Source organism: Rhinopithecus roxellana, chromosome 9 (assembly GCF_007565055.1).
Source record: "Rhinopithecus roxellana isolate Shanxi Qingling chromosome 9, ASM756505v1, whole genome shotgun sequence".
In the NCBI taxonomy this organism is placed as follows: domain Eukaryota; kingdom Metazoa; phylum Chordata; class Mammalia; order Primates; family Cercopithecidae; genus Rhinopithecus; species Rhinopithecus roxellana.
Genome location: NC_044557.1, coordinates 66,240,925 through 66,267,789, shown reverse-complemented (window position 1 = coordinate 66,267,789; position 26,865 = coordinate 66,240,925). Strand labels below are relative to the sequence as shown.

At 38.1% G+C, this 26,865-nt stretch overlaps 1 protein-coding gene across 5 annotated transcripts in view; it reads left to right on the top strand.

The window, feature by feature from the left end:
• Positions 1–16,400, top strand: part of UBR5 (ubiquitin protein ligase E3 component n-recognin 5) — a 159,659-nt gene extending 143,259 nt beyond the window's left edge. Inside the window, exons 53-59 of one of the 5 annotated variants that reach the window (XM_030937431.1) lie at positions 1,315–1,490; positions 2,024–2,108; positions 7,165–7,320; positions 7,963–8,076; positions 10,107–10,251; positions 11,522–11,607; positions 14,480–16,400. In XM_030937431.1, coding sequence (XP_030793291.1) covers positions 1,315–1,490; positions 2,024–2,108; positions 7,165–7,320; positions 7,963–8,076; positions 10,107–10,251; positions 11,522–11,607; positions 14,480–14,692 — 975 coding nt within the window. In that variant the 3' untranslated portion in view covers positions 14,693–16,400. Of the gene's footprint in view, positions 1–1,311; positions 1,491–2,023; positions 2,109–7,164; positions 7,321–7,962; positions 8,077–10,106; positions 10,252–11,521; positions 11,608–14,479 lie in introns of all 5 variants that reach the window. The other 4 variants (XM_030937430.1, XM_030937433.1, XM_030937432.1 and 1 more) reach the window with 4 other exon arrangements.
• Positions 16,401–26,865: the final 10,465 nt, after the last annotated feature.

Sequence of the window (26,865 nt, the reverse complement as noted above, 5' to 3'; positions counted from 1 at the left end):
AAGCCTGTAATCCCAGCACTTTGGGGGTCCGAGGCGGGTGAGTCACGAGGTCAGGAGTTCTAGGACTCATTCTTCAAAGAAGTAACTGGTGGCAACGTTACGAAAACAGGTGACATATCATGCTATAGCATAAGGGAGGCTTTTTAGTTGGCGTTGAAACAATTGCACATAGAAGGTGAGACTTCCAATTTGAACCTAACTAGGTTGATTGCCTGCTAAATTCATATTGATTTACTAAGACTCAGAGTTTTCACAACTACTTTGCAATGTCCAGGACACACTCTGAAATTACTCAGCATACAAAGAACCAGGAAAGACTGGACCCACCTCTCAGGAAAAGAACCAATAGATGGCAACCACGAGATGACCCACTTGTTGGAGTTATCAAAGACTCTCCCATGTTCTGTAAGATAATGGTGAACACTAGTGAATGGAAAGATAGAGGTTCTCAGCAGACACATAGGAACTTCAAGAGAGAACAAAGGGAAATTTTTATAGTTAAATGTGCAATATCGGAAAGAAAAAAATTCACAGGATGGGTCAGTAACTGAATGAAGGTGTTGGAGGAAAGTGTCAGTCAGCTTGAAGATAGATGGAAATTACCCTTTCTGAAGAACAGATAGAGAAAATATTTAAAACAAAAGGATAGTTTCAGGGAGACCTGTGGGACAGCTTCAAAAGATCTAACATATATGTCACTGAAATACTCAGGGGAAGAGAAGAAACTGCTATAGAAAAAATATTTGAAGAAATAAGTCATGGCTGGACACTTCCTAAATTTGTTAAAAGACATAGATTTCCAGATTCAAGAGTCAGTGAACTCAACAGAAGAAACTGAAAGAAAACTATGTCCAGATACATTGTAATCAAACTTCTGTAAAACAAAGAAATATTCTTGAAAGCAGCCAAAGAGTGGTTCTTTACCTATAGGGAAACAGTGATTTGAAAGACAGTGGATTTCTCACTTTTGGAAGCCAAAAGTCCAGAAATTCAGCAAAGTGATGACAGAATTCTGTATCCAGTGAAAAGAATTTTCAGGCAATAAAGTGAAAGAAGCTTACCCAGGTTTCATTAAATGACTTTATTTTAACAACAGAGATGTTAAAGACCTAATAATACACAAGCTTTGTGTGTCACATTCCGAAAGGGCAAATTAAAAGTTGATTTACCTTTAATATTGTTATACACATATGTTTAAATATTTATGTTGCTCTTCCTACCTGACTTCATTTGAATGATTTCAGAGAACCATTTCATATGTTTTGTTTTTTCAATGACTCTTGGGGCTCACTCTCTGATATTCTTTGTTAGCAGGAAAACCGAAAGCGTCATGGCTCTAGTCGAAGTGTAGTAGATATGGACTTAGATGATACAGACGATGGTGATGACAATGCCCCTCTGTTCTACCAACCTGGGAAAAGAGGATTTTATACTCCAAGGCCTGGCAAGAACACAGAAGCAAGGTTGAATTGTTTCAGAAACATTGGCAGGTAAAAGAACTTTAATCTTGGGTTTGAATTTTTTCAAACATTTCAATTTATGAGATTTTCTAAAGTATATTGGTTTTAAAATGTTTGTAGGCTGGGTGTGGTGGCTCACGCCTGTAATCTCAGCACTTTGGGAGACTGAGCCGGGAGGATCACTTGAGCCCAGGAGTTGGAGACCTGGCTGGGCAACATGGCCGAACCCTGTCTTTACTAAAAATTAAAAAAAAAAAAAAATTAGCAGGCACAGTGCTGCATTCCTGTAGTCCTAGCTACTTGGGAGGCTGGGGTAGGAGGATCACCTGACTGTGCCACTGTACTTCAGCCTGGGTGGCAGAGTGAGACCCTGTCTCAAAAACAAAACATTCTCAGGCTGGTGTTCCTGTTGTTGTTGTTGTTGTTTTTTTTTTTGAAAAAGTGTATGTGCTGTACTTTATGCTGAATAGAAAGGAGGCTGTAGAGAATTTCTCAAAATATGTGTGGGGGGATATATGTATTCTAGAATTATTTAAATCTTATTTCTCTGTCTTTGTTTTTAGGATTCTTGGACTATGTCTGTTACAGAATGAACTATGTCCTATCACATTGAATAGACATGTAATTAAAGTATTGCTTGGTAGAAAAGTAAGTGATTTTGATGAACTTAATTGTATTCACAATTGCAGAAATTTTCTTTTATAAAATAATCAAATGCTAGCATACTGTTTATAGCATTAATTAACTATTAAATCTTAAAGCATTACAGCCATTATAAGTAACTTTAAAACATTTAATTATACAATTATGGTCAACAAAAATAAAATTAATAATAAATTAATGACAGAAAAAGACTATGGGGAGATGGCATAGCAGAGTGGATTACACAGGCGGGCCTGGGGGTCTGACAGACCTACGTCCTGTTGCCAACAAATATGCTGACATTTCTGCCATGTTTCCCCATTTATAAATTGGTAAGAAACACAACATTTTAAGTACCTGGCACATAGTAAGTGCTCAGTAAATTGTATCCACTATTAGTAGTTGTACCGGGTGGTAGAGAAGGTAGTAGTATTGAAAAGAGCCTTCCAGGCCAGGCACAGTGGCTCATGCCTGACACCTGTAATCCCAACACTTTGGGAGGCCAGGGCAGAAGCATCTCTTGAGCCCAGGAGTTTGAGACCAGCCTGGATAGCATAAGAGACTCTGACTCAACCAAAAATGTAAGAAGTTAACTGACTGTCGTGGCATGCACTTGTGCTCCCAGCTATACTTGGGAGACTGAGGTAGGATGATCTGCTTGAACCCAGGAGTTTGAGGCTTCAGTGAGGCATGATTGCACCACTGCACTCCAGCCTGGGTGACAGAGCGAGACCCTGTCTCAAAAAAAAAAAAATAAGAGCATTCTAACTTCAAAAATACATATAAGAAGTACAACACAGCATGCTCAATATTGATCTCTGGATGATGGAATTAGCTTATCTTCTTTATGCCTTTTGATAGTTTGATAGCCTGCACTTCCCTTTATGATGGCAGGGGGAAAAGAAAAACCGTTTGCTTTAAAATTAATATACAATGCTAATTATGCAGCTTTTGATTAAAAACAAAACCGCCCATGTTCCTAAAAATACTTTAGAGAAATTACTTGACACAAAATAAATGGAATAGATTAAGTCCTTTTTTTTTGTTTGTTTGTTTGTTTTTTTTTTTTTTTTTTTTTTTTTTTTGAGACAGTCTCTGTCATCCAGACTGGACTGCAGTGGCACAATCTCTGCTCACTGCAGCCTCCACCCCCCAGGTTTAAGTGATTCTCATGCGTTAGCCTCCCAAGTAGCTGGGATTGAGTAAGTTCTTATTGTCGTTGATAGGTTCTCGGAAACTGCAACTCTAATTGAAATGCAACCAGTTTTTTCTTATTAACATTATAATGAAATAATGTTATTTGAGAACCTACTGTTTGTCATTTCAAAGTTGCATCCAAGAACCTATCAAGGCTTTAATTAATTAATTTTTTTGAGATAGAGTCCCGCCCCGTTGCCCATGCTGGAGTGCAGTGTTGTGACCTCGGCTCACTGTAAACCTCCACCTCCCAGGTTCAAGCGATTCTCCTGTATCAGCCTCCCAAGCAGCTGGGACTGTAGATGCACACAACCACGCCTGGCTAATTTTTGTATTTTTAGTAGAGATGGAGTTTCACCATTTTGGCCAGTCTGTTCTCAAACTCCTGATCTCAAGTGATTCCCCCACCTCGGCCTCCCAAAGTGCTGGGATTGTAGGTGTGAGTCACCATGTCCAGCCAGTGGCTTTGAGGACTTACGTTAGTTTTTTTCCAGAGGTACATGTCACACATCTGATAAATAAGCATGTTAAAGCTGTAGTCTCCTAATAATTCTCTTTAATCAGACCTGATGAATAATTTTCTATCAGTACATGAATATCATATGATTTTTTCTTTTTAACTCTGACCCTATTAAATTCTTTTTTTTCTCTATTTAAACATTTCTTTTGATTTATTAAACATTTCTAAAGACAGAGCAATAAATGATAAGGTGAATATCATATTACAGAAACTATATACTTGATGTTTAGAAATAATATCAATAAGAATACCTGGGTTTTAAAAAATGTGTATGATCCCAGAAGTCTTTTTTTTTTTATTATTATTATACTTTAAGTTCTAGGGTACATGTGCATAACGTGCAGGTTTGTTACATATGTATACTTGTGCCATGTTGGTGTGCTGCACCCATCAACTTGTCAGCACCCATCAATTCATCATTTATATCATGTATAACTCCCAGTGCAATCCCTCCCCCCTCCCCCCTCCCCATGATAGGCCCCAGTGTGTGATGTTCCCCTTCCCGAGTCCAAGTGATCTCATTGTTCAGTTCCCACCTATGAGTGAGAACATGCGGTGTTTGGTTTTCTGTTCTTGTGATAGTTTGCTAAGAATGATGGTTTCTAGCTGCATCCATGTCCCTACAAAGGATGCAAACTCATCCTTTTTTATGGCTGCATAGTATTCCATGGTGTATATGTGCCACATTTTCTTAATCCAGTCTGTCACAGATGGACATTTGGGTTGATTCCAAGTCTTTGCTATTGTGAATAGTGCCGCAATAAACATACGTGTGCATGTGTCTTTGTAGTAGAATAATTTATAATCTTTTGGGTATATACCCAGTAGTGGGATGGCTGGGTCATATGGTACATCTAGTTCTAGATCCTTGAGGAATTGCCATACTGTTTTCCATAATGGTTGAACTAGTTTACAATCCCACCAACAGTGTAAAAGTGTTCCTATTTCTCTACATCCTCTCCAACACCTGTTGTTTCCTGACTTTTTAATGATTGCCATTCTAACTGGTGTGAGATGGTATCTCATTGTGGTTTTGATTTGCATTTCTCTGATGGCGAGTGATGATGAGCATTTTTTCATGTGTCTGTTGGCTGTATGAATGTCTTCTTTTGAGAAATGTCTGTTCATATCCTTTGCCCACTTTTTGATGGGGTTGTTTGTTTTTTTCTTGTATATTTGTTTGAGTTCTTTGTAGATTCTGGATATTAGCCCTTTGTCAGATGAGTAGATTGCAAAAATTTTCTCCCATTCTATAGGTTGCCTGTTCACTCTGGTGGTAGTTTCTTTTGCTGTGCAGAAGCTCTTTAGTTTAATGAGATCCCATTTGTCAATTTTGGCTTTTGCTGCCGTTGCTTTTGGTGTTTTAGACATGAAGTCCTTGCCCATGCCTATGTCCTGAATGGTACTACCTAGATTTTCTTCTAGGGTTTTTATGGTATTAGGTCTAACATTTAAGTCTCTAATCCACCTTGAATTAATCTTCGTATAAGGAGTAAGGAAAGGATCCAGTTTCAGCTTTCTACTTACGGCTAGCCAATTTTCCCAGCACCATTTATTAAATAGGGAATCCTTTCCCCATTTCTTGTTTCTCTCAGGTTTGTCAAAGATCAGATGGCTGTAGATGTGTGGTATTATTTCTGAGGACTCTGTTCTGTTCCATTGGTCTGTATCTCTGTTTTGGTACCAGTACCATGCTGTTTTGGTTACTATAGCCTTGTAGTATAGTTTGAAGTCAGGTAGCGTGATGCCTCCAGCTTTGTCCTTTTGACTTAGGATTGTCTTGGCAATGCGGGCTCTTTTTTGGTTCCATATGAACTTTAAAGCAGTTTTTTCCAATTCTGTGAAGAAACTCATTGGTAGCTTGATGGGGATGGCATTGAATCTATAAATAACCTTGGGCAGTATGGCCATTTTCACGATACTGATTCTTCCTATCCATGAGCATGGTATGTTCTTCCATTTGTTTTTGTCCTCTTTGATTTCACTGAGCAGTGGTTTGTAGTTCTCCTTGAAGAGGTCCTTTACATCCCTTGTAAGTTGGATTCCTAGGTATTTTATTCTCTTTGAAGCAATTGTGAATGGAAGTTCATTCATGATTTGGCTCTCTGTTTGTCTGTTACTGGTGTATAAGAATGCTTGTGATTTTTGCACATTAATTTTGTATCCTGAGACTTTGCTGAAGTTGCTTATCAGCTTAAGGAGATGGCAGAGACACAACAAAAAAAGAGAATTTTAGACCAATATCCCTGATGAACATTGATGCAAAAATCCTCAGTAAAATACTGGCAAACCAGATTCAGCAGCACATCAAAAAGCTTATCCACCATGATCAAGTGGGCTTCATCCCTGGGATGCAAGGCTGGTTTAGCATTCGGAAATCAATAAATGTAATCCAGCATATAAACAGAACCAAAGACAAGAACCACATGATTATCTCAATAGATGCAGAAAAGGCTTTTGACAAAATTCAACAGCCCTTCATGCTAAAACGCTCAATAAATTCGGTATTGATGGAACGTACCTCAAAATAAGAGCTATTTATGACAAACCCACAGCTAATATCATACTGAATGGGCAAAAACTGGAAAAATTCCCTTTGAAAACTGGCACAAGACAGGGATGCCCTCTCTCTCCACTCCTATTCAACATAGTGTTGCAAGTTCTGGCTAGGGCAATCAGGCAAGAGAAAGAAATCAAGGGTATCCAGTTAGGAAAAGAAGAAGTCAAATTGTCCCTGTTTGCAGATGTCATGATTGTATATTTAGAAAACCCCATTGTCCCTATTAAATTCTTAAAGTGTTCCAGCTAAAATGTCCTTATTTAAAGAACTAGACTCAAAGCTTGGCAACATAAAATTGTTGATACATTGAGTCTTCAGCAGGGTTTAGGAAACAGCTAATCAAATAGATCCAAGTTTAACCCAATAAAGTGACCTTGGGGCAAGTTACTAAATTTCCTTGAGTGTCAGATTTATCATCTGAATTTAATAATCTATATTTTATGTTACTATCAAGAATAAGATGTATATTAAGTTCAGAGCCAGCTGCTCCCCATAATCGGTGTTTAATAAGTAGTGCAAAGTTTTGCAGTTTTAGAACTTTAAAACTGTTATGCTTTTGGCTTTGTATTTTTTCAAAATATAACCCTTCTTACGCTTTCAAAAGCAAATATTGTCAGAGCCAAATATTTATTAAACTTATCTCTTTAAACAGTTATATACCAAGTGGGAAATTATTCTGTATCGGTATATCTTCAAATTAGATAAAATTCTTTATCAGATTTTAATTAACTAATTGAATGAAGCTGTTTCTTTCATATCTGAGTTTCATATGATTACTTTTTTAGGTCAATTGGCATGATTTTGCTTTTTTTGACCCTGTAATGTATGAGAGTTTGCGGCAACTAATCCTCGCTTCTCAGAGTTCAGATGCTGATGCTGTTTTCTCAGCAATGGATTTGGCATTTGCAATTGACCTATGTAAAGAAGAAGGTGGAGGACAGGTAAAGCAAATATGCACTTTTCTGATTCTGGCAAGAGATTTGGTTAATCTACTGTGCTTGTCTTATGTATAGACAGTTTAGTTAGGGACTGAAAGAGAAGAACATGTGTGAACACATAGGAGAAATGGATACTGTAGGTGTTAAAGATGGATCAGGAGTTAGTGAGACAGACTGAGGTAGAAGGGCTTGTACCTTTTTTTTTTTTTTGAGATGGAGCCTTGCTCTGTCACCAGGCTGGAGTGCAGTGGCACCATCTCAGTTCACTGCAACCTCTGACTCCCTGGTTCAAGCGATTCTTCTGCCTCAGCCTCCCCAGTAGCTGGGATTACAGGCATGTGCCACCATGCCCACCTAATTTTTGTATTTTTAGTAGAGATGGGGTTTCACCATGTTGACCAGGATGGTCTTGATCTCCTGACCTTGTGATCCACCCACCTCGGCCTCCGAAAGTGTTGGGATTACAGTCGTGAGCCACTGCGCCCAGCGGCTTGTACTTTTTTATGGCCTAAAATGTTTCCATCTCTTAGATTCTGGTCAAATAAAGAACTGTGTTTATATTTAAAAATTTTAGTTTTATAAACAGTTAATGTTTTACTGCTTTGACAAAATTGCCTTTAAATAGCACTGGTAAATTTTTCACAGGTCGAACTCATTCCTAATGGTGTAAATATACCAGTCACTCCACAGAATGTATATGAGTATGTGCGGAAATATGCAGAACACAGAATGTTGGTAGTTGCAGAACAGCCCTTACATGTAAGTGTTTCTAGAAAGTGTTGTGTGATCCAGTGAGGCCATTTGTGTCTTCATGTGTGGTAACCTAGCTAAGTATATTCAGTCTATTTATAAAAGACCAAAGTTTTTAAACCAAAATATTTTATTTACAATGTAAATTACACCTAATTTTAAGAATTCAGACCAAGTACTCATTTTCTTTTGATAACACTATTGGAAAAACCACGCCATCGTGAGACAGTAGCTTTGGCAAACAAAAGTGTGGAAAAGGTGCTTATGGTACCAGAACGACTATTGTAGGGTCCTACTGTTTTAGTGGTAGAGTTACTGAGACAGACTGAGAGGAACAAAGGCTTTTTATACCAAAATGTTTCCATCGCTTACATTCTGGTCAGATAAAGAATTGTCTTTATATTTTAAAATGTATGTGTAAAATAATATACCTTAGTCCTTTGTCCTGCTGTGTTAGTGGTAGGACCCTAAACCAATCCTTTCGATACCACAAACACCTTTAGTTTTATTACCAAAGCTAATTTGGGTAACCTGCTAAAAGAACTCACAGGACTCAGAAGCAGTTGTATTTAACAGTTATGGTTTATTGTAGCAAAAGGACCCACAGAAAGATCAGTAGGGGAAAAAAGAAATATTAGGCCCAGTCTTGAGGAAACCAGGTGCAGGGTTTCAAAATTCTCTCTCAAGCAGGGGGATGAGTTATTGCAAGTTCTTCAACCAGTGAAATGTATCAACATGTATACATTGTTTGTGCTTAGGGAAGCCCACTTTGGAGTCAGAGCTCAGTGTTTTTATTAGAGGCTAGTTCCATTGGCATTTTCTGTCTGCACAACCAGCCATGATTACTGAAATTCCAGAATCCCTGAAGAAAGCACACATTCATCTTGAACTGCATTGTTTGCACAAATAGTCCAGGCAGGCTGATACAGCATGGTTCATTGCTCCAGACATTCAAAACAGCCTTGTCAGCTAGTAATGGTGGAATATTGCAAAAACCAAGTTCTCAGACATCAGCCAACGCCAGCTGTACAGTCAGGCCCTTCTAAAGAGTAGCATCAATCCTACTACGTTAGTTCTTTCCTCATCCAGGGTTAAATTTTTTTTTTTTTTTTTTTTTTTTTTTTGAGACAGAGTCTCGCTCTGTCACCAGGCTAGAGTACAGTGGCCCAACCTTGGCTCGGTGCACCTTCTGCCTCCTGGGTTCAAGTTATTCTCCTGTCTCAGCCTCCTGAGTAGCTGGGACTATAGGTGCGCACCAGCACGCCCAGCTGATTTTTGTATTTTTAGTAGAGACGGGGTTTCACCATGTTGGCCAGGATGGTCTTGATCTCGTGATCCGCCCATCTCGGCCTCCCAAAGTGTTGGGATTACAGGCATGAGCCACCGCACCCAGCCTGTAAAATGTTTGTATAGCTTTATGACCGGTGGTGTTCAGTGTTTCTGATCCCTGTGCTACAATTGTGCAGGCTTTGGAGTCGTACTGTTAGAGTTCAAATCATGGCTCTACCACCCCTCTAGCTGTATGATGTTACCAAATTAAGTTTTTTGTGCCTTGTATCCCTCCTCTGCAAAACTGAGGGTAAGATTAAATTGAATTAGGTAAGGTACTAAGACAATTCTTGGCACATGATAATTTCTCAGTAAACATCTAGCTTTTGAGTTTGTATCTGGGAGGTTTGTTGTCAATGTATCTTTCCTGAGATGCTGACAGGATACCACTTTTAAGACTGAAGCTATTCTTGATGACTAGCCTATTTGTTATTAACATAACTTTTAAAATTGTTAAACCACTGGTATATAACACTACTACTTCACTTTTGAACCTATATAGCTTATTCACTATGCCTTCCCTCCCCACTTCCTGCCTTTCTCTCTTTTAAATCTTAATAAAAAATACAGGACTGAATTTTTTTTGCTTTCTGGTTTAAAATGGGAACTAACATTCTTAGAGAAGGCTGCTAAAATTAGATCTTGTGCTTTAATAATATAAATAAATGTTACATGGAATATGAAGTATTATTGTTTCTGAAATTCTCTAGGCAATGAGGAAAGGTCTCCTAGATGTGCTTCCAAAAAATTCATTAGAAGATTTAACGGCAGAAGATTTTAGGCTTTTGGTAAATGGCTGCGGTGAAGTCAACGTGCAAATGCTGATCAGTTTTACCTCTTTCAATGATGAATCAGGTAGGACATTTTTAAAAAGTTTAAAGAATGAACTATATAGATAGGTCAGTCAGCATTTTCTGAGTTTGAAGTTCTTAGATCTATTTATAGGGTTTGGGAAATTGCTTGTATTACTCAAGCATTAAAACAATTTTTTACATTATTTTTAAAGGTATGTTTGAAGTAAATAGTATTTTGATGGCTTAGCATTAGGTTATTCTTAACTCTTTTACTGCTTAATTTTTCTAGGTTTCAAAAAATATGAATACAAACAAAAATTTTTCATGGTGAACAACTGTGTAAAAAAGGATTCGTATATACTGATTAAGAAAAAGTAATCCATGTGACAACTCTGGGCTTTTCTGATTCATGTTGCTTAAACTCCCTAATGAAAGAATTTGTATGATGATTGCTTTATAGAGCTGAACCCAAATCGCACTTCTAAAAACACAGTAGCACACAAACACTTCCTAGATTCTAGGAATCTAGGAAGAATAAGGAGTGGTAGTGATAATCCTCTTGAAAGAAAAACCTTTGTCTCCAGTGTTTGATTTGCTGCAATTCTTTCTTTTGAAAGTCCTATGGTCTAGGAATAGGCTTTTTAGCTGTGACTGTACATTAGAAGCTCCAAGAAGTTCTCTGTGAAAGGATTATACCTATATTACAAGATTATTATGTACACAAAGGTACTGATTTTTTCCCCTTTATTTTTCCTATTTTGTAAGCAACTTCAGCCAAATTATAAATTGTAATAGTTTTTGTGCTACCTTGTAATACAGTTTTTAATACTAATAAGAATTTGTCTCATTTACAAACCAAAAATTTAGGAAGGAAGACAGAGTATCGAAAGAAACTGCCTAAGATCTTGCCACTCCAAGTATGATCCTTGGATCAGCAGCATTGGCATCATCTGAAAGCATTTTAGACAGGCAGAATCTCTGGTCTCCCCTCTCTGCATTCCCCACCCAGTGAAACAATGAGAATCTGCATTTCTTGAGATCATAAGAATAATGACATACAGATGAGATTAAAGTCATGCAAATACCAAGTTTAAGGCTGGTGGTTCATTTGTCTTGTTTTGGTCATATTGAGTCAGGATTGACTAATGAACTGTAGAGGTTTTACATTATGCAAATGCTCTTAATTTCCTGTATTAGGAATTAGACACTCCCCCCCAAGTCTTAAATAATGTTTTAATCTTGTATCCTTTTATTATAAGAAGATTAGTAATGTTCTGCAGATAATAACAACAACTGGTATAGTGTATTTTATTTACATTCTTCATTCTTAGGAGAAAATGCTGAGAAGCTTCTGCAGTTCAAGCGTTGGTTCTGGTCAATAGTAGAGAAGATGAGCATGACAGAACGACAAGATCTTGTAAGTTAAAATTTATTTCACAAAATTTCACAAGATTTGTAGAAGGAAATACAAAATTTAAAAATACCATGTATGATGGCCTTTTAAGTTTGTAATGGTTGGTCATTTTAATTTGGGGTAGGGCAATTATAGAAGGTCACAAATAAGGCAGTTTTTGTTTTCTGCTCTATAACAACATCTGAAGCACTACTACAGCTGTAAGCAGAGTGAAGTACATTTAGCTGTTAATATGCTGTCCTTAGTCCCAGAAGATAACAGTTTATTGTTGCAACATGGCTTTTTATCTTTCTTTCTTGTACTGCCTACATATGCTTCTCCCTGTATACATCCTTAATCCTTTTGACTAGTGCCAAGTGTTGACAGAATTTCTGAGTATTATCTTGATTGTTATCTGCACACTAGGAAGAGAGTAGCTTAATTGTGATACGTGGGTACTAAATCTTTCAGAATGTTATTAGTACAGAGCCCCAGCTAACTTAGAATCATAAATCAGATAACAGAAGCTTTGATCTTAGTGGAAAGTCTGCCTCTCAGTGGAACTTATGTCCACCCATCAAGTAAAACCATAACCAAATCATCCTGCCTATTAATCTTGAAAGGCAGTATGCTGCTGACTTTCTTGTAGAAATTTGAAGGACATTCCTTATCTAGAAAACCTTGGAAGATCCTTTCTATACTCGTACTCTTCATGGTTCCTGGAACGTTTCCCCTGTCTAACCAGCCTTAGTTCTAAACTAGACCACTCATGGAAATATTTTAAAATGATCAGATTTCTAGATGTATCCTTTATTTGAATAAGGGGGAAGTGGTTACAACTTGTGCAGGAAAGAAAAAACTTGCAGATTCCTAGTTACCTTCGTTCAGGCAGGAGTTTATTTTGGAGGGGGTGGAGGGAAGGAGGGGAACTCATCTTTACGTGGCTCTACGTGTATTCTAATATTTCTCTGCTACGGTGAGATAGGTGTGTTCAGCAGTCCTAACTGCCACCTAGTTACTTTCTCAGCTTTTAGCCACCCTGGTAATTTTGACTTAGTTTGTTCCCCAGGTGGGTTTGATATAATTTTTCAGCATTTGCCTTTCCCAGTCTTGTGGCTCTTAAAGTTCCCACTAGTGCCATATACCATAACTGTCCCTGTTGGTTTCAGGATCACCTAAATAGCTTATGTTCTGCCACCTTTAGTCAGTCTTCAGATTCAGGGCACCTTGTTTCCTTAAGACAAGGGCCATATCAAGTCTGTAAGAACCACCAAAAACAGAAATAGAAATGATTGGCTATCCGGTATAAGTTCTGAGTTATCTGTTTTAATCTATTCCCTAGTTTTAATTTTCTGCCGTTTTTAAACCAGTATTTCCTCAGTCCAGTCAGCCAACTTAAATCTCATGACAGTTTCTGCCTTCTACTGAAAGAAAAATTTGCTAATGACTCAATCTTAGAAAAAAGAAAACCTTCTATGAAGACCTCAGAATTTCCTGTCAACAGCTTTAATTTGTGAACCTTAAACTCTTATAGAAAATCTGTGTTTAGGGTGTAAGCAGTGTATCATGGTATCTTCCTCCCCCTTACCCTTCTCCTCTTTTTGGGAAGTCATCCTTCACGTATTGTTGGTTTCATCCTGATGCATCTAGAGGACATAAGAATGGAGTTTCTGAAACAGTTCTCCCATGAATTAATTAGTCCTGCAAATTATAGGTTTCCAGAGTTACTGGGTAACGCTACAGTTTATTTCCCTCTTGGAGTGTATAATTCACTAGTAAAAGTATTTCTCTTCTTCCAACTTCTTGGAGATCCAGCAGTGAGGTCATCTACCCTGGTTAACCACATTCATCCTTGAAGAAACACTTTACATTAAGCTTGTTTCTTATCTATGAAATGAGTGGTTTGGATCAGCTTCATCTCCAGAGTACCGGTTTGCTATTTCTTTTCAGATTTATAGATCCTGATACTTAGGTTTTCTCTTTTTTCTTTTTCTGTCCCTTCATATAGAATTCTAGATGAGCTTTCCCATGCAACTGTGCTTCAGGAAATCATAAGTTTGTTTAGGTTTCCTAGTCATTCTAGGAAGTTGGATATACTTCATTGTTAAATTGTGCGTTTTAAAATGATTAGATTTAAAAAAAAGCTTTTCCTTAAGAGAGAGAGACACTGAAGAATGGTGCATGTGTATGTATGAAGGGATGGACTGATGAGGAATGTTACATGTTCAGTGAAATATTTCAGGGAGGCGTATCCTTGGTTAAGTTAAAAAGCGTAAGTTAACATTTAATGAGCATCATTTACACTGTGTTGCACAAAGTTTTATTATAGATACATGATATAACTTAGTGTTAACATGGCTTATTGCATGAATTTTGATGCATAGATGTTCCCCAATAATTACTATTATAAAATGATTCTGTATCACAATGTAGCAGTAAATAGTTTTTTTGCTTTATTATTTGCTTTATTATTTACATTATTTTGCTCCTTAATGCAAAATAACTTTTTAAGATAACCTGTGTGAGTTTTGAACCTAAGACCATATCTTTTGTTTGGTAGCCTTTTTTCCACTAATAGACAGTTTATGGAATTTAGCTGCAAGAAAGGCTCTTAGAAACCATTTAGCCCAACAGCCTCATGTTACAGATGAAAATACTGAGGCCCTGTAACAGAAAGTCACCTTTTTTTCCTCTACTAACTCTGGACTTACTCCCTTAGGGAAAAAAAAAACAACAAAAACCTGTCTTGAGGTATGAATGATCCCTTTCCTTTTTAGTATAAGAAAATATATTTAAAACCCAATTCAAAATAATATCTCCTTTCATAACAATAGGGCTTTGTGTATATATTGCCAGAGTTAAGAGTTAAATATTAACCTGCTAAATTCCTGTTTAGGTTTACTTTTGGACATCAAGCCCATCATTGCCAGCCAGTGAAGAAGGATTCCAGCCTATGCCCTCAATCACAATAAGACCACCAGATGACCAACATCTTCCTACTGCAAATACTTGCATTTCTCGACTTTACGTCCCACTCTATTCCTCTAAACAGATTCTCAAACAGAAATTGTTACTCGCCATTAAGACCAAGAATTTTGGTTTTGTGTAGAGTATAAAAAGTGTGTATTGCTGTGTAATATTACTAGCGAATTTTGTAGATTTTTTCCATTTGTCTATAAAAGTTTATGGAAGTTAATGCTGTCATACCCCCCTGGTGGTACCTTAAAGAGATAAAATGCAGACATTCCTTTCTCAGTTTATAGCTTAAAGGCCTGAGGAGCACTAGCAACATTTGGCTATATTGGTTTGCTAGTCACCAACTTCTGGGTCTAACCCCAGCCAAAGATGACAGCAGAACAACATAATTTACACTGTGATTTATCTTTTTGCTGAGGGGGAAAAAATGTAAATGTTCTGAAAATTCACTGCTGCCTTTGTGGAAACTGTTTCAGCAAAGGTTCTTGTATAGAGGGAATAGGGAATTTCAAAATAAAAAATTAAGTATGTTCTGTGTTTTCATTTTAACTTTTTTTATGGTGTTTAATTTGTGGTTGGCTGCAACTGTGTATCATGTATATGGAACTTGTAAAAAAGTTCGACATTCAGATCTTAAGAGATGAAATCACTTTTACCTACAAAAACCACTTTTATTGCGGTTTGACTGCATTGAGCTCTAGGATATTAAATTATATCACTAATATTTTGCATGTAATTTGCTCATTTGAGTGAGGGCACTTTTTTTGTACATATGATGGGGCCAATGCACAATACTTTTATCACAATCAACTTTTTCTTTGTATCCCTATTTCAACGAGCAGTCAGTCAAGAGGTTACTGCACTTCAGTTCTAACTAGACATTTGTACTAAGGTATTTCAGTTATGTAAACTCAGCCTGGGCACTTTCTGATAACTGTAAAATGTTTTATAAGATCATGATTATTGAAGATACATTTTGGAAAATTTTAAATGTTCGTGAGCAGCTTAACTACTTTTGTATCTAGCCTTTTTTAAGTATCTTGTTACATTTACTTTTTTAAATAAAGAAATTACAGAAGAAATGTCAAGTAATATTGAAGAAACAATAGTTTTTATTTATGTAGTTGTACATTTTTAAACTAAGGGCAATACACTGACATGGTTATGTGCATAAAAATTTTGATTTAAAGAACTGGAAGTTTATATACACCTGGACTATAAGAAACAGAAGAAAATCAGTCCACATTTTACAGTTAGCAGAGAATCCTAAATGGCACTGGCCTGGCCACCTTTTCTTTTTACAAATGAGGGAAGTGAAGTGTGACCCCTTACTTGGCATAGGAAGTTAACTTACACTTAATAACTGACAGGTTTTTTTTTTGATGACCCATTATGTAGCCTAGGATTAATATCCCAAAATTACTCTGGTTTAAGTAGCTTTCTTCAGTGGCATAATAACACTGTTTTCTTCTTCACTAAGTCTTCAGTGAAGTGACTTAAAACAGTTACTTGACATATTAAAAATGAGGAGAGCAATTCTCTGGAATCTCTCAGTTCCTTTGTAGGACTTCTGGCTTTGAGGATAGTCTTCATGTTCAAAGGCACTATGCTTTTATTATATAACTTCCTTCAGAAGACTGAACCACATGATATTCTCAGCCCTGTTAACACTAAAAATATTTAAAGCTGAATGATAGTAGTGACTCATTGTATTACTTAAAACTTATATAACACGCTGTATTAGATGTGTGTAAATTAGCCAAAGGTTATTTTACAAAGTGAGACATTGGTTTTTATGTCTAAATGCTATTTCTGAATAAATGAAATAGTAATTAGATCAAGAGCTGATTAGCATCAATGTGTTTGAAAGATATAAAACTTATATATCACCTTAACCTCTGTATGCACATGATGGGATTGATAAAATATTAAATGAGAACAAAGTAGGTATGATTAGGACATTTGAAACCCTAATTGTGAATTTATTTTTAATAGTTACTGAAATGAAAATATTTAAAATAATGCACAATGTCTTAAGTCTTCCTAAATCAAGATTTTGGTTAAAAAATACTTTTAGTAATATTAAAAACAGATTTTTTTTTTTTTAAGTAAATCATAAAATGGTTCTAAATGTAAAATAAAGACATGTAAAATAAAGTTCTCTTTTGGTCTTGTTTAGTGTTTAAATCTAACAATGGAAAACAAATTTAGGAAGAGAAGACCAAGGATGAACTTTACTGAGTGTTTTCAGAGTTTGCTACTATTTTTTTCCCTAAATCATCTGAATACCAAGACTACCCAGTATAATGGATAACTGGGGCAGACTTGAGAGGGTATTTTAAAGGAATGATTTCACTATTTAGTAGCTGCCCCCAAACAACATCCCTCTCATAAAGATACTATTTTTACATGTTTAAAGGTAGTCAGCAATTCCTATGTTTAAACTCAAGTTGAGATAATCCCTTGAGGCAGTAGTTTCCATGCTTCTGTAGTAAGATTCAGTTGTAGAGTCTGTAAATGCAGATTCTTAAGCATTCCTCATCCTCTTGCCTCCTTTCTGATTCAGTAAGTCTTCGGTAGAGGCCAGAAATCTTCATTCAGATCATCCCAGGTGATTGTGAAACACTGCCCAAAGAATATTTCCTTTCTATTTACAAATATAAATGTCCCGCTGAAAGCTCCTGAGAGACAAACCTTTCCTACTTAAAACTACTTATAACCTATGGAAAAGTACATCTATTGAGAAACTAGTACTAGATTGGATTCTTCCTCCTGATAAGGGGCTGGTTGAAGTGCTTTCAATAGACTGTGCTTGGGTAGTGAATGAAAATATTTTTACTATTTATATCAACCTATGTAAGTAGGCATAAACATAGATTATTTAAACACCATTTGATTACCACAGAAGTGATAGTTTTATGAAAAACAATAGGAATGTATTTAAAATGTGACTTTTAAATTTACCTCAAGGTATCTTGGATTAAGCAAAGTATCTTCTGTTTCTCTAAATTACTTTTATTATAGTAGTATGTGCCATGCATCTTGTTGAGTGTTCCACATACATTATTTTACCCCATGAGAAAGAGACTATTATGATCCTCAAGAGGAATGGAGACACAGGTGAAACAACTTCCTCAAAGTTACACAGCTAATTAGTGCTACAGTGAGGTACAACTCCAAGCATTCTGGAACTTGTATATACTACACGTTGTGCTGTACTATTCTGTGGAAGCTATGAGTGAGCTGGTCATAGGATAATCAAACATTCCAGTGAAAGTCCTGGCTGCATTATGAAAAGGCAGTAATTCATACATTTTTGCTAAATATTTCTAAACACTTTTGTCCTGCGTAATTATCCCCAAGGATAACAATTTGAACTCTGACAATATGAGAACTGTCTAAAATCATCCATGGTACCTTAAAATGAAAAGCTAACTTTTTGTTCTTAAGGTATGAAGAGCTGCTTGCTCTAAAAGGGCAGATGTGTGTTTCATGGGTAAAATAACTCAATTTTCTGAATCTTTTTCAGACTCTTTCTAGCTGCTAAACTTTAAATCAGTGTTTAAACTTTAAATCAGCTACAGGCTGACTTTGATACAAGTAGGATCTCTTCAGGAAAAACATTACCAGCCCATGTACTTGTATCTGAAATGCTGTCTTCAATGGGGAAGATGAAATTTGGCTATTTATGATGTTTAAATGCATTGTGATTCTCTGGCAAGCTTATGGCATGGTTCTGGTTAGATGTGTTTTAAGTTAGCCCTAAGAAACTATCTGTAAACAAAGTGCCTCAGGCTCTCCGGTAGCCAACTACGTTTTTATATGTTCAGTTTTGTCTAGTGAAATCACAGGCACTGTTACTACCTGTAGAAATGGAAGGCTTATGTGACAATCATCTTTAATATATTTACTTTTTAGTACCTTTATGGAACAAATACCTGAATTTGTGTTGTTTTCTTAAAAATTCTGCCTACATAAAAACAGTCATAGTGATCCTCAACTACCAAGAAACAGGTTGGGGTATGGAGGAGTGAGTAAAAACAAAACAGTCAACCGGGCAACATGGCTCACGCCTGTAATCCCAACACTTTGGGAGGCTGAGGTGGGTGGATCACGAGGTCAGGAGATCGAGACCATCCTGGCTAACACGGTGAAACCCCATCTCTACTAAAAATACAAACATTAGCTGGGTGTGGTGGCGCGTGCCTGTAATCCCAGCTACTCGGGAGGCTGAGGCAGGAGTACCACTTGAACCAGGGGTTCGGAGGTTGCAGTGAGATGAGATCACACCACTGCACTCCACCCTGGAGACAGAGCCAGATTCCGTCTCAAAAAAAAAAAAGTCATAGTAACCTCAAAATATAGGCACTGAAGTCCAAGTACAGTGATTAGGAGAGGGTTTGATTCTTAAGAGTTTTTGATCATCAGGTTCCTGCTTTAACACAGACCAGAAATAGCGAAATTAAGATCAAGGAAGCTAGAAAACATTAAAAAACACAACAATTAAGCCATTTAATGTAGAAACATTTGGTTAGCACCAGGTCTAGAAGTCTGAATACTGCAAATACTGCGCCTGCTACATAAGGATGACATGCCAGCAGCCTTACCCAATTCAAACATAGCACTGAAGGCTAACATTTACTTTACGTCAGGATAGTTAACCACTCAAAACTGTTCTGCTCTGGAAGAAAGTGGAGAAGCATGCATTTAAAAAGATACGTCCAATGTTGATTAAGATGTTAAAAGAAATTCTGTAACCTGAAATACAGGGCCTTGATCAAAGTAAGCACTTTTGTTTTTTGTTTTTTTTTGAGATGGAGTCTCACTCTTTTGCCCAGGCTGGAGTGCAGAGGTGCAATCTTGGCTCACTGCATCCTCTGCCTCCCAGGCTCAAGCGATTCTCCACCTCAGTCTCCTGAGTAGCTGGAATTACAGGCACTCACCATCATGCTAGGCCAATTTTTGTATTTTTGTAGAGACGGGGTTTCACCATGTTGGCCAGGCTGGTCTTGAACTCCTGACCTCAGATGATCAGCTCGTCTCGGCATCCCAAAGTGCTGGGATTACAGGCGTGATCACCGCACCTGGCCCTCACTCATAATTTTTGAATGAAAGAATTTATTTCTAAAAGGTGCCAAATATCTGGAACCACTATATTACCTATAATAAGTGCATCAGTAGAGCACTATATAGAAAAGCTATGGTCCTTGACTTGGATGAGATGTACGTTTTCTTGATCACATGAACTTCTTGGAAGCATTGTAAAACACTGATTCTCTTATTTTTAAAATAAAACTTCAGCAGATCTTGGGACACCTGTTTAAGGGAGGCAAAAACTTGCCAAGTTTAAGGTACAGCAGCTGAAGTGTTTAAGTGATCTGAGAAAGTGAAAAAGAACTATGGTTTCTGGGTAAATTTTTGTCATTCTGTACTTTCCCCTACTGCTAATGCCCTAAACCAATGCAAGTTAAATACAGTAACAAGAGGGCCCCTGCCCTCCCACAGCTATGACTTCACCTTAACAGCTTCACAGATATTCCAACTCTCACCACTCTTGGTCCATCCATGTACTATCCAAAACTAGTTTACGTGCTCATTGTCTGACTTCTCCTAGTGACCCTCCACAATAGCAGAGGCTATCAGAAACTCTATCCTTGTTCGCTTCTCTTAAGCCCAGTGTGTACCACAATGCCTGGTCAAAAATCATTTATGAATCAGTAAATTATCTAGTTCCCATGTCAGAAATGTGGAATCATTCAATTCCCTCTTTACCCCTATGTTCATATTAACCATCAAGCCCTAAGTTACTAAATATTGAACTCTTGAGTTAATCTACTTCTCTCCACATCCACATCCACCACCTTCTACCTAGATTATGTCAATAACTTACTAACTGGTTTCTGTTTGTTTTGTTTCTTTTAATATATAGAGGCAGAACAAGTTCTAAAATGCATATTAACCATTTTACTCCCTCACCTGTTTAAAATACACTGACTTTCCACAGATGGCTATGTAAAATGAAGTTCAAACTCGACAAGGCCCTTCATGATTGGTATCCTGCTTTACAGCCTTATATTTACTTGCTATCTTGTTATACTGAAAGACTTGCAATCCCCTGGTAGGTTATGACCTCTGTCACCTTGGAGACTGTATAAATACTGCTCCCTCTGACCTTACTGCCCACTCTCTATGGCCCCTCATCTTGGAATGGTTAGTTCCTATTCATAATTCAGAATCTGGTTTACCCACCTCTTTGAGGTGCTCTCCTTGACCTGCCCTACACCCTCCACCTTGACAAAGCTGTCTTACTTTCTTTGTACTCCCTCTGAATAATGTAATGTGTCTGCTTGATTTCCCCCTTCTACTCTGTAGGTTTCTATAGTGTAGGAACTCCATCTCAATTACCTTTTCCTCTACTCTAAGTTCCTTTGGTGTAGGAACTGCATCTCAATTACCTTTTCCTCTACTCTAAGTTCCTTTAGTGTAGGAACTGCATCTCAATTACCTTTTCCTCTACTCTAGGTTCCTTTAGTGTAGGAACTCCATCTCAATTACCTTTTCCTCTCCAGTACCCAGTAGAATGTTAAATTCATTCAATGGATTCAAATGACCAACTTCAATGCAATTTAGGAACATACTTTTGTAACTTGTTGATTTTATCTCACCTGGAACTCTGCACCTTTGAAGTGTTGTCTTATTATCCAACTCTTATGACCCAAAACTCCTGTCTTTCCAATGCTCTCACACTTATGAGTAAAAGAAAGTTGCCTCACTTCTTTTTTTCTGCATTTAGCCTAGACATATTAGCAACTTATTCTGAAATAGTTAAGAGGGAAAATGTTCTTTGTACTGAACTTGAAATTTTTTAGAAAAAATATATATTGCTTGCTAATTCTTTTGCAAAAACTGCTTTACTTACTATTAATGTGAAGGGTTGCTAAGTATGGCTTTTAGGTTGTCACAGTTGGATCAAATCTACGGCTGAGCCAATCAGTTCTGAACCACATAACTAGAAACTCCCAACTGGATTTAATGAGAATCATGATCTTGACATGTCCAAACAACTCACTGTTTTCCTACTAAGACTTCATTGGCAATAGGCACTGCTAACTGCCTAGTCTCTGGATTAGAAACTTGTAGTCATTGACGGGCACGGTGGCTCATGCCTGTAATCCCAGCACTTTGGGAGGCTGAGGCAGGCAGATCACCTGAGGTCGGGAGTTCGAGACCAGCCTGACCAACATGGAGAAACCTCGTCTCTACTAAAGATACAAAAATTAGCCGGGCATGGTGGCACATGCCTGTAATCCCAGCTACTTGAGAGGCTGAGGCAGGACAATTGCTTGAACTCAGGAGGCGGAGGTTGCAGTGAGCCGAGATCGTGCCATTACACTCCAGCCTGGGCAACAAGAACAAAACTACATCTCCAAAAAAAAAAAAAAAAAAAAGAAGAAGGAAAAAAGAAACTTATAGTCATCCTAGAATCCTCCCTCTACCCTAAAGTCCATATCCAACCACTGATCAAGTCATCTTGAGGACATTTACTTAACTCACATGCACGGATTCTTCTTGCATTCCCCACTACCACTGCCTTATTTCAAGCTTGCTTTATCCTGCACTTGGCCTATTCCAATTAGCTCTAAACCAACCTGACTCCAAAATTCTCACCTTCCTTCACACTGGAGGCCTTCCTGAATTATAAATGAATGGCTCATTAAGTATAGACCTGTTTAGTGGTTTTCAAACTAGGGTTCAGGATCTGCCAATTTTCCACAAGCATCTTGATTCTTAATATATATGCAGTATCTTGAATTACCTGGTTGACCATTTATGATGGCACTGATGTCAAATAGACAAAAATTTAAAGAATGGAATTTAATATGTAAATGACACAATTGTTCCTTATGAAAGGCAACTGATAAAAAGAGTTATAGAAAAAGTTATCTATCCCATGGCTAGGAAGCAAAAAAACATGCTTCATTAATGGTCACTATAAAATTCACGCCGGGCGTGGTGGCTCAAGCCTGTAATCCCAGCACTTTGGGAGGCCGAGACGGGCGGATCACAAGGTCAGGAGATCGAGACCATCCTGGCTAACCCAGTGAAACCCCGTCTCTACTAAAAAATACAAAAAACTAGCCAGGCGAGGTGGCGGGCGCCTGTAGTCCCAGCTACTGGGGAGGCTGAGGCAGGAGAATGGCGTAAACCCGGAAGGCGGAGCTTGCAGTGAGCTGAGATCCGGCCACCGCACTCCAGCCTGGGCGGCAGAGCGAGACTCTGTCTCAAAAACAAAAACAAAAACAAAAAAAAAAACAAAAAAATAAAATTCACACTGATGCAATATAGTTTCAGCAAAGCAACATCATCATTCATTGCTTTTGGTTGCACACTGGAATTTTACCATTTCTATAGTCTTGGTTGTATTTAATTTATAAATCTACTTTTAGTTGTGTAAAGCTCCAAGAATAAGGAGTTTATTACTGGTCTTAGGTTTGTACATACTTAAGTAACAATACATATGTAGTTTAAGTCAGTATCAAAGTGGCTGTGAAAATTTTTTTATTTAAAAGGGATTGCGGCCAGGCACAGTGGCTCACACCTGTAATTCCAGCACTTTGGGAGGCCAGGGGAGGCCCATCACTTGAGGTCAGGAATTTGAGACCAGCCTGGTCAACATGGTGAAAACCCATCTCTACAAAAATACAAAAATTAGCTGGACATAGTGGCGCGTGCCTATAGTCTCAGCTACTCAGAGGCTGAGGCAGGAGAACCCCTTGAATCTGGGAGGCGGAGATGACAGTGAGCAGAGATCACGCTACTGCACTCCAGTCTGGGCGACAGAGTCGAGACTCTGTCAAAAAAAAAAAAAAAAAAAAAAAGGCAGCGTTGTTGAGACATCAAGTTTGAGAAATAGGGATTTACCCAGTGAATGACATACAATAAGACAGCAGTAGCTTGAAATTACATATTTTCTATACAAAAGGCTAGCTTGTCTTCTTAAGCAATCACCACACAAATCTCTAAGGGGAATGGATGCTAGACCAGTTCCTATGGCTGCATAACAAATTATCCCAAAATTGGTGGCTTAAAACAACCATTTGTTATGCTTGTGGATTCTGTGGGTTAGGAATTGGGACAGAACCCAAGATGTTGTTTTTCCTGCTCCATAATGTCTGGGGGTTTCAACTGGAAGGCATGACAGCTAGGAGTTGGATTCCTCTGAAGGCTTATTCATTCACACATCTGGAGGTTGATGCTAGCAGCTGGCTGGTGCTTTGCTTGCTTTCCATGTGGGTTTCTCATGTAGTCTCTCTGTGTGAGCTAGTTTTTGGCTTCCTTTAGCATGGTACCCAAGCTCCTAAGGAAACTGCCCAAAAGAGAGACAACAAGACCAAAGCTATCTGTAGTGTCCTTAATGAACGAGGCTTAAAAGTCATGCATCACTTAACAACAGGGATATGTTCTGAGAAATGTGTCATTAGATGATTTCATTGTTGTGCAAACATCATAGAGTGTATTTACATAAACCTAGATGGTAATGCCTACTATACACGTAGGCTGTGTATGGTATTGCTCCGAAGCTACAAACTTGTACAGCATATTACTGTACTGAATACTGTAGGCAACTGTAACACAATTGTATTTGTGTAACTAAACATAGAAAAGGTACCGTAAAAATATGATATAAAAGGTTTTTTAAAAAAGGCTCACTTGTATAGGGCACTTACGATGAATGGAGATTGCAGGACTGGAAGTTGCTTTAAGTGAGTCAGTGAGTGAGTGAATATGAAGGTTTAGAGTATTACTGCACACTACTGTAGATGCCATAAATACTGCATGCTTAGGCTACAAGAAACATATGAAAAATATTTGTCTTTCTTCAATAAATTAAACTTACCTTACTGTAACTTTGTTTCAAAAATGTTTTAATTTTTTAAAGCTTTTTGACTCTTTTGTAACAACAGTTAGCTTAAAACAGTGTATAGCTACAAAAATTAGCTGGGCGTGGTAGCAGGTGCCTGTAGTCCCAGCTACTCGGGAGGCTGAGGAAGGAGAATGGTGTGAAGCCAGGAGGCAGAGGTTGAAGTGAGCCAAGATCACGCCACTGCACTCCAGTCTGGGCAACAGAGCAAGACTCCGTCTCTAAAATAAATAAATAAATAAATAAATAATTAAGTGTATACCTGCACAAAATTTTCTTTCTTTATATTCTTATTCTATAAACTCTTTTCTATTTTTTTAAAATAATTTACTTTTTAAACTTTTTTTGTTAAAAACTAAGACACACACATGCATTAGTCTGCGCCTACACAGGGTCAGGATCATCAATACTACTGTTTTCCACCTCCACATTTTGTCCCACTGGAAGGTCTCCAGGGGCAATAAATACATGAAGCTGTCATTTCCTATGATAGCCATGCCTTCTTCCGGAATACCTCCTGAAGGACCTGCCTGAAGCTATTTTACAGTTACTGTTTTTTTATATATGTAAGTAGAAGGAGTTTACACTAAAATAGTGATAACCATAGTAAATACATAAATCAGTAATATAGATTATCACTATCAAGTATTACATAGTATATGTAATGATATAAGATATACTTTATAGACTGGCAGATCTGTTTACAGTAGCATCAACACAACACGGGTAATGTGTTGTGCTATGACTATAACGTCGCTATCATAGGAACTTTTCAGCTCCATTATAATCTTACAGGACCACCACCATATATGGGGTCTATCATTGACCAAAATGTTACATGGCACCTGACTGTAAACTATTTGTTAGTAGTATTAATAACCAGGTGCAGTGGCTCACACCTGTAATCTCAGCACTTTGGGAGGCTGAGGCGGGCGGATCACAAGGTCAAGGGATCAAAACGACCCTTGCTAACATGGCGAAACCCTGTCTCTACTAAAAGTACAAAAAATTAGCCAGACGTGGTAGTGCGTGCCTGTAATCCCAGCTACTCAGGAGGCTGAGGCAGGAGAAACGCTTGAATCCAGAAGGTGGAGGTTGTAGCAAGCCGAGATTGTGCCCGGCACTCCAGCCGGGCGCCCAAGCGAGACTCCATCTCAAAAAAACAAAAAAAAGTTAGTATTGATGGCCCATATGCAAAGGGAAGCGCATTAGACATCACCTTTTAATGGGAGGTGTATCCAAGTTCTGGAACAGCATATGGTACCAGAAATAGTGTATGGCCATTTTTGTTTTTTTTGTTGTTGTTGTTGTTGTTGAGACGGAGTCTCGCTCTGTCGCCCAGGCTGGAGCGCAGTGGCCGGATCTCAGCTCACTGCAAGCTCCGCCTCCCGGGTTTACGCCATTCTCCTGCCTCAGCCTCCCGAGTAGCTGGGACTACAGGCGCCCGCCACCTCGCCCGGCTAGTTTTTGTTTTTGTTTTTTTTTTTTTTTTTTTTTGTATTTTTTAGTAGAGATGGGGTTTCACCATGTTAGCCAGGATGGTCTCGATCTCCTGACCTCGTGATCCGCCCGTCTCGGCCTCCCAAAGTGCTGGGATTACAGGCTTGAGCCACCGCGCCCGGCCTGTATGGCCATTTTTGGAAAATAAAACATGCCATAAAGTCCATATGAAGATGCAGAATCCTCTTACTCCTTGAGATCTTTCAGTTACACATGTTATTGTTTTCATGTGCTCTCCCAATAACTTTGAACATCCTGAGGGAAACTCATCCAGACTACACTATTCTAAGTACCATTGTGTGTTTTTGCTATGTTATTTAAGAATATTCAATTCTGCCATAGAAATTGAGAGAAACTAAGTATGGGAGCAAATGACTTGTTAGACATAATGAAATTGGTAAGATGTATTATGTATAAATAATTATGCTGTGAGGCATGTTAAAAATAGGATGAACGGAACATATGTGTATTGAACATACACAAAAATAATGGAACACACGAGAGTTCCATTTTTAGATTAAAAGGGCTGGAAAGACCAAGTAAATCTTTTTTTTTTTTTTTTTTTTGAGACGGAGTTTTGCTCTTGTTGTCCAGGCTGGAGTGCAGTGGTGCAATCGTGGCTCATCACAACTTCCGCCTCCCAGGTTCGAGCAATTCTCCTGCCTCAGCCTCCCAAGTAGCTGGGATTACAGGCTTGCACCACCACGCCCGGCTAATTTTATATTTTTAGTAGAGACAGGGTTTCTCCACGTTGGTCAGGCTGGTCTCAAACTCCTGACCTCAGGTGATCCGCCAGCCTTGGCCTCCCAAAGTGCTGGGATTACAGGCGTGAGCCACCGTGCCCGGCCCCAAGTAAATCTTAAATATTCATAAGGGAATGATCA